This window comes from Gracilinanus agilis, chromosome 4 (assembly GCF_016433145.1).
Source record: "Gracilinanus agilis isolate LMUSP501 chromosome 4, AgileGrace, whole genome shotgun sequence".
NCBI classification, from domain to species: domain Eukaryota; kingdom Metazoa; phylum Chordata; class Mammalia; order Didelphimorphia; family Didelphidae; genus Gracilinanus; species Gracilinanus agilis.
The window spans coordinates 248,004,229-248,017,711 of record NC_058133.1 but is presented as its reverse complement, the minus strand read 5'-3'; the positions used below and the strand labels follow the sequence as shown (position 1 = coordinate 248,017,711).

Here is a 13,483-nt window from a genome sequence, read left to right as displayed (position 1 = left end):
TGATGGGTGGAACAGATTAGGTACGCAATATATAAATGCAAACAAGTACAAAAACCAATGGTAAAACTTAGACTAACATTTCACACCATATACTAACATAAGTTCAAAATGGACACATTATTTAGATATAAAGGGTGATATAAATAAATAAGAGGAGCATGGAAGAAATTACCTGTCATATTTATGGGCAGGGGAATTGTTTGTGACAAAACAAAAGATAGAGAAGTTCATGGGAAGTAAAATATGCAGGGCTGGGACTCTCTTTTGGTTTATATCTGTACCCTTAGTACTTAGCATAGTGCTTAGCACACATTAAGTGCTTAATAAATGTTTGTTGACTTGTTGATCAACCAGAATTCCAGAGATTAATGATAAAACATGCTACCAACCTACTGATAGAGAAGTGATGTATTTAGGATAGAGATTGAGACATATATTTTTGGACTTAGCCAGCTTAGGAATTTGTATGGCTTGACTATGTTTATTTGTTACAAGGTTTTTGTTTTTCTTTCTTTTTCAATGAAATGAGAAGGGGGAAAGAGGGATGAGAAGAAGAGAAGTAGATTTTTATGAATCAAAATCATTAAATTAAATGCTTTTAAAAGGAAAACGTGAGTTATCATTTGGCATGAGCAGCTAATAACATACTTCTTCCATCTGGATCTACATTTTTGTGAGGTTATCTTTTTAAAATGTTATGGCCATTAAAACCAAGTTTTAAAATAAATTGAACTTGTAACTGGATCTTCAAATCACTGTATTCCCAATTGTTAAATCAAAATTAAAAAATAATGAAAATTTTCAGTCACTTAGAGGCAGCCAGATAACACAGTAAATAAAATATTGGTCTAAGAGTCAGGAAGGGTCTAAGTGCAAATTCTGTCTCAGGCACTCATTAGCTATGTGAACCTGGTTAAATCACGTACTCTCTCTTGTGCCTCAATGTCCCCATCTGTAAAATAGTTGAACTTTATGACCTCTGAGGATTTTTCCAGCTCTAAATCAATGATCTTATGATTTTATACTTATTGAAAATATTTAAATAATAATTTATAGCATTTTAGTTAGCATAAAAACCTCTATTGTACTTTCTATTTTTAATGAAAAATGAAATATTAGTTTATCTTCATTTTGTTCTTTTAAAATATTTATTTGTGGGGTGTGCTTTATATGTACATAATTTACACTAAGTGCACATATAACTTAAAAATAAATATGTATCTTGGTGGTATATGCTAAAAATATTATTTGCAGGTAGGAATGTTCATTCAGAAAAGATAGGAAGCCACTCCACTACATGAAACTGCCTCTCTTAAGATAGCTTCTTAATATATTGCAAATTTTCATTTTCAAGTATTCAATTCAACCAATTAAGTTTTTCCTCATCAAATAGATTATATATATACCTTAAGGCAAAACCCATATACTTTTATTACTTTGTGTCCCTTTCAGTATCTTATAAAAGGTTTTGCATACAGAAACACTTAACCATAGTTTTGGTTACTCCTGAAACTCAACATTCCAAGAACTTAATTTAGAAGCTGCAAAGAAAAAAAAAATTTAAAATTTTTAGTTCATTACCTTCCATCATCTGGACCTCCTAATGATACTAGGTATTTGGAATTTGGAGAAAAAGCCAGAGCTTCAATTTTGCCCTTGTGAAGTGACAACCTAGCAATTAGCTCCTTCTTTGCATAATCCCACAAAATGACATCTGCCTGTAAATGAGAAAAACATAAAATATATTCATAACAACAATAATTATTATAAAGATAGTTACTTTTTAAAATGACAAATAAAATAGGAACCTGGCACTGTAGTCTCATAGTATCTTAAGTCTGGATTTGCATTCTTCATCTCTTAATCCCTCATTCTTTTTAATGCACCTATTTCTCTTGTTCATATATCACTGTAATATCTTTAATGTTTCTTTTTGGGTACAAATTCATCACTATAATATGTAAACTATTATGCCATGATTATGCCACTTAGCTGCCCATACACACATAAAAGCATGCATATATATTGTAACATATAATTATACATATCTAGAGGTATATAATGTGTCTATAAATATTTAGCTCACTAACCCACAGAGAATTCAGTCAGAAAGTCAGACAAAATGAAGGAGCAAGAGAGTGACACATTGTACAATTTAATTACTTTAGTACAAAGCCTTCTAGACCAGTGATGGGCAAACTTTTTAAAGAGGGGGCCAAAGGAAAGGAAATGCTCATCTGTCAGTCTGTTTCTAAGGCACTCTTTCGAAGTTTCATTGTATTGTATCCTACTCATTGTATTCGTCAGATTAAGAATAATGTCGTGTGGTGGGATAGAACATTTCAGGGGGCCTCATCTGGCCCACAGGCCATAGTTTGCATCACTGTTCTAGACTAAGCTGAAGTACCCTAGATAAAAAACTGTTCTGTGAGGATAATAAGCAAATATATAGAAATAAATAATATGAGGCAGTGTTGTACAGCATTAAGAACACTGTTCTCTGACTTGGAAGACCTGGCTTCAAATTTTGCCTCTGATGCTTACTACTTTATTATTTTGGGAAAGTTACTTAAATTCTGTAGGCCCAGTTTCATCATCTGAAAATGACAGGATTAGACTAAATAGCACCTAAGGTCCCTTCCAGCTCTAGAACCATGATCTTACGTATGTATTATCCTTAAATTATTCACCTTGAATCCCATAAAGGTAACCTGTCCAGAAGCAACATATGCACCATTTAAGGAAATAGTAACGCAGGAGACATTATTGCCATGTCCATGTAGGAAATATTGCTTTTTTGTGTTTATTGACTCAATAAGAACTGTGCAACCCAAAGGATAGACCAAATGTTCCTGATCAGGATGGCATATCAGACCACTAGGTACATGTCCTAGAAAAAGAAAAAGGAAAAAAGTGTCAGTTGCAGAAGTTGTTGCTATTGTGTAATTGCATAATAAATATAAATTAAACTGGTGACCATTGGCTTGTGAGAGTATGTTGCACAATTTTTCTGAGGCAACTTCTTCAAGAAAACTTCCAAATGACCGAGAATAGGGGTTGGCGCACCTGCTTTATCATCAGAAGTAATTCTTATATTCAAATAGCTTTTAAGAATAACACAAACAAATTTTGATTTTTCTAATGATCACAAACCAATGTTAGTTCCATAAAAATAGTAATATAGGTGAAATTTGACTTCAGTAATTCTCCCTTTTGCCCCCAATACCCTCTTATTATAAATTTAACTATAAGTGTCAATTCCAGTGTTTCCCAGGACTTTCTACTGTGAAAAAATACTACAATGGCCACCAGTCTAAGACCAAAGGACCTCAAGGGGTAGGTTAAGGATTCTTAATCTTTTTTGCACCCTAAACCCCTTTGGCAATCTGGAGAAGCCTTTAGGCCTCAGAATGTTTTTAAAGACACAAAATACCTAGGATTATAAAGGTAATCAATTATATTGAAATATTATTATCAAAATATCAAAAACAAGCTTATGGATTCAAGGTTAAGAACCTCTGCTTTTCAGGAGCCACCTCCTAAATTGGGGGAGATAATCTATTCAAGAGTAGAATAATCCTTGGGAAGCCAGGGTCCAAGACTCCACTGACCATAATGAGTATCAGGTAAGATCTGATGCTCCATCACCATATGCATATCTCTTCCTTGTGATTTTTATTTCATGCTCAGGGATTGATAACCAAATTAACACTACCATTGATATTATAAAAAGAATGACAATCTGCTATCCTCTGTCTGAGTTCAGAATCTATGTGATTGAGTCTTAGATCGTTTGAGCCAAAGTTCCTTTCACTCTATACTGCTCTCTTACTCTCTTATATGTATCCTTATTAGTGCCATCCTTCCCAGGTTCCTATCCTAGTCTATCCTACTTTTCTACTGTGCCTCCTGGAACCCAGATTCTATTGTGAACAGACTTTATATTACACCCTTTCTTCTCCTCCTTCCATCTTTTTGAAATTGTGGAAATTTGTCTCCCTAACCACCACCACGCAGAAGACATTGCACCCCCTAGTCATACTCTCCAGGATTGCATATATTCTCATTCCTCCCATATGGATATGCTTTCTTGCTCCTCATTGACATCCCCAGACACTCTACCCTCAATACCATGATTCAATAATCTCTCAGATTCACTTAGTCAAATTAAATACCTACTATGTGCCAGACCCTATTTAAGACACTGGTTATACAAAAGTAAATGTGAAACAGTTCTTACCCTCAAGGAACTAACATCTTATGGGAATATAAAATATTACATATATAAAATATACAAAATAGAAACAAATAAATATAATGAAATTTCAGGAGAGTCAGCACTTAGCTTTGGAGAAAACAATGGATTCTCAGAGGCAGAGATGAGAAGAAAATACCTGCCAAGCATTGCTAAGGCAAAAAGAAGATATGGGAAAAAGCCAACTGGGATGAACTAGAGGGTGCTGGAAAGACAATAATATCAGATCATAAAGGTAGGCTAGAGCCATTATAAAGGGCTTCAAATACCAAAGAGTTTATGTAATGTATTATAGAGGTAATCAAACCACTGGAGTTAATTGAGCAGGTGAATGATAAAGTCACTTTTGTGCTTTAGGAAAATCAATCCATCCAGCTATATGACCCTCCTTTCTCTTTTTTCTTTTCTCTTTTAAAAAAAATTGTATTTTTTTCCAGAGTATATGTCAAAACAATTCTATAATCATTTTCTGATATTTTGTAATCCATGTTCTCTTCCTTCTTCTTGCCCCTCCATACTCACCAAGATGGCAGGTAATATGATATAGGTTGTATATGTGTTATCATATAATACATATTTCTATGTTCATGATTTTCTGAGATACATATTGCTTACACTAAAGAAAAATCCATAATGGAAAGCAAAGTGAAAAATGGTATATTTCAATCTGCATTTAGATTTCCCCAGTTCCTTCTATAGCTATGGATAGTCTTTTTCGTCATGAGTCCCTTGGAGCTCTCCTGGATCCTTGTATTGTTGATAATAGTTAAGTCATTCAAAGTACTTAGGTACTTCAAAATCCCAGAATGTTAAGCACCTCATCTCCCATGATCTGTACTTTCACTCTACCTCAGGCACATAAAGGTATGATTATACTTTTTACTTTAGAACCTAACCAAGTCACTTAACTTCTTTAAGCTTCAGTTTTCTCTTCTGTAAAATGGGAATGGAGTCATCTCAAGAGCCTTTGATGTCCTTTCCAGTTCTAAATCTATGATCTTATGCTCTTTCTCCATTATCAATAATTCTGATATTCCTCTGACTATAGTCTTCTATCCTTCCATCTTTCCCTTCTAGAACTTGTTCCTTTCCATCTTATCTTACTTTCTCAGTTCATCACCCTTTCTCTGACCTTATTTTCTTCCCTTCAAAAATCTTAACCCTATAAATAAACTAGTTCAATTTTACATTATACTCTACCATTGAATCCCTTGTTTCCATGCCATATTGGTGCATATCCCTTTGCAAACCTCAACCTTTCTTCCCTAATTTCTTACTTCAGATTACCTTAGCATCATCCTCCATCTTGTCCTTTGTTACAGGCCAGATCAGGGGTCGGCAACGTATGGCTCTTGAGCCATATCTGGCTCTTTTGAGGGCCAGATATGGCTCTTTCTGCTGGAGCCATAAAGTCAATTTTTTTTCAGGTGCTGTTACAGGAGCGCACACTGTTACAGGAGCGCGCACTGTGAGCACTGTACGGCTCTCAAGAAATTACATTTTAAAAAATGTGGCATTTATGGCTGTCATGGCTAAAGAGGTTGCTGACCCCTGGGCTAGAAGAAAGGGATGGACCTTCTACTTACAAAAGACCAACCCCTCTACCTATACCTTTGATCTCATCTATCTCTTTCTCTTCACATAGCTTGTCCCTGTGATTTTCTCTCTTCTGTCTTCAATTTTTATTCAGTTTTAGGAGGCAGTTAAGCATTTCTTAATTAATTTCTAGGTTAAGCTTTCAGGAAAACCTGAGTTCAAAAATGCCCTCACTAATTGTGTGATGTTGGCTAAGTAATTTAACTTCTGTCTACCTCAGTTTCCTCAACTATTGATAATAACAGCATCTATCTTATGTATATTGTACACTGCCTGGCACACAGTAGCCACTTATCAAATGCTTTTTCCCTTCCTTTCCTTCTTTTTTCATTGGCTTCTTCCCTACCATTTACAAACATGCCCAGATTTCCCCTTCTTTTCATCCTTTAAAGAAACCTTTCAATTCCCTCAAGCTACCTACATTTCCTTTCCTTTCATAGTCAAATTCCTAGGAAAAAATGTCTACAGTAGCCACCATTTTCTCACTTCATACTCACTTAATTCCTTGGAATCTGTTTTCTGACTTCATCACTCAATTGAAACTTCTCTCTCAAGATAATATCAATAATCTCTTAATTGCCAAATATGATACCCACTATTTAATAAGTTCCATTGGCTCCCTATGACCTCCACAATCAAATACAAAAGCACCTCCAGGATCAAATACAGCATACTTTGTTTGGCATTCAAAGTCCTCTGCAACTATCTTCCTTTCCAGGTTTCTTATAATTTTCTTTCCCCCTACCCAAGTATTCTGCTATCTAATAAAATTGGCTTGTTCCTCACAGAAGATTAACTCTATTGTTGTTCCTCACAGAAGATTAACTCTATACATTTTCACCAATTGTCCCTTGTGTCTATAATTCTCTCCTCCTTCACCTCTGTCTCTTCCTCTCTCTGACTTCCTTCAAGTTTCATCTAAAGTCCCACTTTCTACAGAAAACTTTCCCCAAACCACCTTAATTAATGCCTTCCCTCTGCTAATTATCTCCAATTTATTTTATGCATAGTTGATATGATTTGTCTCCCTCATTAAGGCTGTATGCTTCCAAAAATAAGACTGGTTTTTATTAAGCTTAGAGCTTAGCACAGTTCTTGGCACATAGAAGGCACTTTGATTAACTAATCACCTTTTATAATAACAATAGCTCACATTTATATAATGTTTTCAATTTTGTAAAATATTTTCCATATATCATCTCATTTGATCCTCACAACAACTTTGCAAAGTAGGCCCTATTATCTTTAGTCCCATTTTACAGAATGATGAAATAATGAAACAGGGACTCAGAGCTGTCTGAGGCAGGATTTTTGAATCTAAGTCATCCTAACGCCACGTTCCATCTATATCTACTCTGCCATACTGCTTTTCTCAAGTCTTTTCCTTCTTGACTGCCTTGAAGAATTTGACACTGTTAACTTTTCCCTCTGCCTAGATGTCTTCGATTTTGGGGGTTTTCATGACCCTGTTGTATTTCTCCTCCTTCCTGCCTCATCACACTTGAGTATCTTATTAGTATCTTTATTCCTATATATGAGGTTTGCCTTGAGTCTTTTTCTTTTTTTTTCTGAATTTATGATTTCGTCAGGGGTTCAACTAACTTAAGTATGCAGGCAATTCCCAAATCTGTCTCCTGAGTTCTGCATTCCAAACTCCCTGCTACACATTTTTACCTGGATATTCTATAGAATTGAACAGGCATTTGAAACTCAGCATTTCCAAAACATCTCATTATCTTTCTTTTTAAGTCCACCCCTCCTCTTCATTTACCTATCTCAGTCTAGAACATAATTATTTTTCTAGTCACCTAAGTTTCTGATACAGAAGTTATCTTCAACTTTTTTCTTTCTTACCTCTCACATTCAGTTGTCAGGCCATTGACTCTATCTCTACAATGAATCTCAAGTATTCATTCATTGTCTCCACTCATCTTTCCATCATCCCTCTTCAGACTCTCATTACTTCTTGACTGGATATAACAGCCTTCTCATTAATGTTCCTGCCTCCATTCTCTCCCCTCTCCAATCAATACTCAACACAACTGTCAAATTGATATCCCTAAATAACAGATTGTACCATGTCATTGCCATGTTCAACAAGCCCATGTGATTATTGTCTTTAAAATAGAATATATATTCCTCCATTTGGCTTTTAACGTCCTTCCCAATCTGGCATTAGCCTATCATTCTAGGCTTACTGTCCATTGCCCTCCTTTTTGCATTCTGTCCAAACCAGCTTCTTGCTGTTCCTCATACAATATATTCCATTTTTGGTCAGCAAGATGGTATGGTGGGTATGGTGCTGGGCTTGGAGTTGGAAGACCTGAGTTTGAATCCAGCCTCAGATATTTACTAGCTTTGTGACCCAGGACAAGTCACTTGATCTTTGTCTCAGTTTCCTCAGGTGTAAAATGAAGATAATAATAGCACTTCTCTTGCAGAGTTAGATAGTATTTGTAAGATGCTTAGTACAGTATCTGGCACATAGCAACAGGAGCTATAAAATACTTATTCCCTTTCCCTATTACCCTTTGCCTAGATTACACTCCATCTCTGCTTCACAAAATTCCTACCTTCCTTCAAAGGTTAACTCAAGTGCCACCTCCTATAAAAGCCTATTCTGATTCTCCCCCTCCCACCACCTCCAATTCTAGGTGCTGAAGGAGATATAAAGCTAAAACAAAACAAAACAAAACATGGTCATATGCTTTCATAAATCTTATAATCTAACAGAGACATATATACAATTATAATAGACATTAAGTCCACTATATGAGAGAAGTTCAAAGTATATTTGAATTCCAAAAGATAAAGATGGACTAGTTAATGTATTTCAATGATTTAAATGAGAAATTCCATTAAAATATCTAGAATAAATAAATAAAAATATATTCCAGCATTATATACTATAATAATTGCTTAGTATTGCTCTTCCCTCTAAAGTCTTCTGGTATATAAATTCTAAACTCTTTATCATAGTATTCAAAGATATCCATCATTTACATCCATATAATTTTCACATTTTCCAGCCTTACCAGTCAAGAAGACTTAGTTCAAATTCAACCTCTGATTCTGTTTGGCTTTGTGACCAATGGCAAATTATTTAACCTTGCAAAAAAAAATTAACCTATGCAAACCTACTCTTCCTTCCCCTTCTCCCCCAGGCAATTCTAAGAATTAGATGGCACAATGGATAGAATGGAATTGGTGCACTAATCTAGCCTCAGACACTTACTAGCTGTGTGACTCTGGATGTTATTATAAAGAGCTTTCCAAACCTTAAAGTACTATATAAGTGTTAGCTATCATCATCATCAACCTTCTCATCCTCCTAAGACTTTAAATTAGAGAGCAGAGTTGATCTGCATTTGCAGGAAGAATTTCCAAGCAGACAGTCCCCTACACAGTGCACAGATCTGAACCAAAAAGAAAAATGAAAAACTTGCATCAAGAAAATACTTAAGGAGACTAACAGATTATAGACGTGTTATTACTAATTAGTTTGAAATCTTCACCATTTGAGTTATTCCTTTGAGTTTGACAACAAACACTCTCTCCAAATGAAAAACACAAATTACCTGCCCTCCTTCCATCCTTCTTCACCATTCCCCCACATTAGGTTATGGGGAATGTCCACTTTTCTTCTAACCCATGATCAGAAATAGACATAGAAAGCTAGATAAATGGGCTAACAACAGAGTAGATTTTGAATTGGGGACAGATGGAGTCAAATGCATAGCACTGTCCAACTGCAAGTGACTAGAGGAAAGAATAGAATGCTTTGGGTCAGGAAGGACAAGTTTCAAAGGTAGACGGCTAAGGTTAGGGCCTTCCAAACTGGAGAAGACTCTTTTTGAGCAACTTTATCTAATACAGAGACCATTAACCAGCCAGTCAATTAGCTTAGGGAATTAATTTTAATGACTTTAGCACTCTCTATTACCCTATCCAGCCTTGTAGCTAGTCCTTCACTTCTCTTTGGCTATTCATTCCTCAGTTAGCTATCCCCTCGCCTCAGATCAGTAAATCAGAGCTGAACTCCAGGGCCCAGGCAGGAAGGGTGCAAACTGCTGTGTTTCAAAGCTCCCGTTTCTACCCCTCCCCTCTGTCCCTGAGTTTCTAGGTAGCTCACTGAATCTTAGGAGCACAGGATGTCAGGGATGGACGGTTCCTTAAAAAATGGTAAACCCATTATCCATTTTACAGAATGTTGGCACTGTGGCAAAATGACTTCCTTAATATTACAGTGAGAGAGCCTCTCCATATCTCACCGTTGAAGCCGATCACCGCTTCAAGTTCCAGCCCAAGCACCTCAGGTTCTGGCAGGGTATCAGCATCCGCCATGACCACAACACAACGAGGCTTTTCTTAGCTGAAACTCACCACCGGACACTCCGCGTCTCTGTCGCTATGGCAACGAACCTGCGCTTGCGTACAAACCAGCGCTTACAGCCTCTGTAAGTGGGCTCCCTTCACTTTCAGGTTTGCTGGGGAGCTAGGGCCCTCTTCTTCAAGAAAGAACACGTTCTTCCTGGTGACAAAAAAATCAGTCACAGCCTCCGCCTAATTTTCGAAGAAACTAACCAACTCAGGAAGTCACGTCCTAATGTCCCATTTCCCCCAATGTTAAAAGTTGATCATTTTAAAAGGGGTTTCATGAGCTTTGTGGTATTCTACAACAAATTGATGCTCCAAAGATGTAATCTCTGGTTTTGCTACCCCACAAGAAATATGGCATTTTGTAATGATTCATAATGTTGACAAATTAATTTCATTTACTTTTAAGAAATTTAAATATTCAAATGCTTGTATATTGAGATAGTTGCATAATTTACTTTAAAATGAATTAAACGATTTTAGTACATTTTTACAAAATTTATGAGCTTTGCCATTATATACTTTGACCCAGGTACTCCATTATTAAGTATATCCATGGATGTGCTGGTAAATGTTTCTCCTAGGGGGAAAAATGTAAGCAGAAAATATTCCTAAATTTAATCTGCATTAAACTTATGTCACTTTCTTAAGTCTAGACAACCAATAAAACAATAAATTAAACCCTAATTTGTAGTGTTTGCAGATTACTCGGGTATAAATGTTCAAACAGAAAAGAGCTGACTCTTGTCCACATTTAAGGACCTCAAAAACAGAAAGATGTTATAGATGTCAAAATATTAATAGCAGCACTTTTTTTGTGCAATGGCAAAAACTGGAAACCAAGAAAGTGCCTGTTGACTGGGGAATGGCTAGACAAATTGTGTTTCATGAATATTACATTTGGTTTTTTCCCCCAATTCTGTTCATATAAACACCAATAATGATTTATAATATATTAACAAAATGTTAATACCCTTTTATTATATATATTCCTTAAAAAGCCTGAAAATCTTTCTCTCATTGAAGGAGAGAGGACACTCCATCTAGCAATTGGACAGTAAGAGTCTATTAAATACCTGCTATGGGCCAGGCACAGTGATAAGTTCTGGGGATACAAAATAATGCAAAAAAACCCCCAAACAAACAAAAACCCAAACCAGCCCTACTTCTCAAGGACCTCACTGTCCAATGGGTAAGATCATATACAAACAGCTATGTACAAATAAGATAGCTTCAGAATAAATTGGGAGTAATCTCAGAGGAAAGCCCTAAAATATTAAAATTAAATTTAAAAATTTCATGTTATTTTATTAATTTTTTTAGAATATTTTTCCATGGTTACATGATTCATGTTCTCTCCCTTCCTTCTTCCCTTCCCCCTCCCAGAGCTGACAAGCAATTTCACTGGTTTATACATGTCTTATTACTCAAAACCTATTTCTATATTATTCATATTTATAATAGAATAAAACCTGTTACCAAAAAAGAAAGTAAATAAGCTGAGTAGGTGTGTGTGAGGAAGGATAAAAGGGAATAAGGGATTATAAGGTGATTGGAGGAGGGAAATAGGGTATGTAGGAGAAGGCAGCTCAAACAGGTTTATTTCCAGAGGCTTGAGACAGAGGATCCAGGGAGGAAACTAGGGCCAGTCATAAATGTTTAGGCTTGACTGGAGGGTTTCTCTTGTTAGTTTCAAAGTCTCTTGAGGGAGGGGTCGAGAGGGCCCCTCCCTGCCAGTCAAACTGATGGCTGGAGGAAGTCTTGAAGGTGGGTACTTCCTATCAAGATGGATGCCCCAGTTGTCTCAAGAAATAAAGGAAAATGATTCTTTCCTCTTGGCCCTTGTCTTAATGACTGCCTTTTAAATAAAGTCTTTCTCAAACCTAGGGACAACTTATTTGAGGATACTCCAATTATCTAAAGAAACTAAAACCCATTATGTTCAATCACCAAGCCCTCCCTTCCAACCAGAACCCAAAGGAAATCAGGGAAGGGGAGGGATGGAGACGAGAGATCAGGGAGAGGTTCAGAGAAATGAGATAGGTCCAAATTTCCCCAAAACAAAATAAGCACAGGCCAAGGCTGAAGCAATTAGGCCAAAGCCCAAAGGCCAAAGCAAAAACCTCCAGCCACAGCAAAAGCCAAAAGGCAAAAGCCTCGTCAGTTCTGACTTTCTGAACATTCTAAGATGTTTAACTGACTTTTTGTGACCGTTAGAAATTACAGAAGCAAAAAAGTTTCTGTTAGCCACCTTGCATTACAAACCACAACTCCAAATCATATACCCATATAACCATGTAATAAATCATGTTTTTCTTCTGCGTTTCTTCTCCCATAGTTCTTTATCTAAAAGTGGATAGCATTCTTTATCATAAGTTCCATGGGATTGTTCTTGATCACTGGAATGCTATTAGTAGCAGAGTCGACTACATTTGATTGTCCCACAATGTTTCAGATATTGTGTACAATGTTATCCTGGTTCTGCTCAATTCACTCTGGATCAGTTCATGGAGGTCTTTCCAGTTCATATAGAAATCAAGCAGTTCATAATTCCTTATAGTATAATAGTATTCCATCACCATCTTATACTACAACTTGTTCAGTGATTCCCCAATTGAAGGACATCCCCTTTTTCCAGGTTTTTGCCACCACAAAAAGCGCAACTATAAATATTTTTGTACAAACATTTTTTTTAAATCTCTATGGGGTACAAACCCAGTAGTGGTATAGCTGGATCAAAGGGCAGGAATTCTTTTAAAGCCATTTGGGCATAATTCCAAATTGCCTTCCAGAATGATTAGATTAATTCACAATTCCACCAGCAATGCATTAGTGTCCCAATTTTGGCATATCCCCTCCAACTTTTATTATTTTCCTTTACTGTCATATTGGCCAATCTCCTAGGTCTGAGGGGGTGCCTCAGAGTTGTTTTTATTTGCATTTCTCTAATCAGGAGGGATTTAGAACACTTTTTCATATGATTATTGATAGTTTTGATTTCTTCATCTGAAAATTGCCTATTCATATCCCTTGACCATTTGTTAATTGGGGAATGGCTTGATTTCTTGTAAATTTGACTCAGTTCCTTATATATTTGGGAAATTAGACCTTTTTCAGAGAATTTTGTTATAAAATTTCCCCCCAGTTTGTTGCTTCCTTTCTAATTTTGGTTGCATTGGTTTTATATGTACAAAACCTTTTACATTTATTATAATCAAAATTATTCATTTTACATCTTGTAATGTTCTCTATTTC

The 13,483-nt window shown here is 36.0% G+C and overlaps 1 protein-coding gene across 1 annotated transcript in view; it reads right to left on the bottom strand.

Moving 5' to 3' along the window:
• Positions 1-10,195, bottom strand: part of CFAP52 (cilia and flagella associated protein 52) — a 57,377-nt gene extending 47,182 nt beyond the window's left edge. Inside the window, exons 1-3 of the mRNA XM_044673990.1 lie at positions 10,123-10,195; positions 2,691-2,890; positions 1,582-1,718 (exon numbers count right to left, since the gene is read on the bottom strand). Coding sequence (XP_044529925.1) covers positions 1,582-1,718; positions 2,691-2,890; positions 10,123-10,195 — 410 coding nt within the window. The remainder of the gene's footprint in view (positions 1-1,581; positions 1,719-2,690; positions 2,891-10,122) is intronic.
• Positions 10,196-13,483: the final 3,288 nt, after the last annotated feature.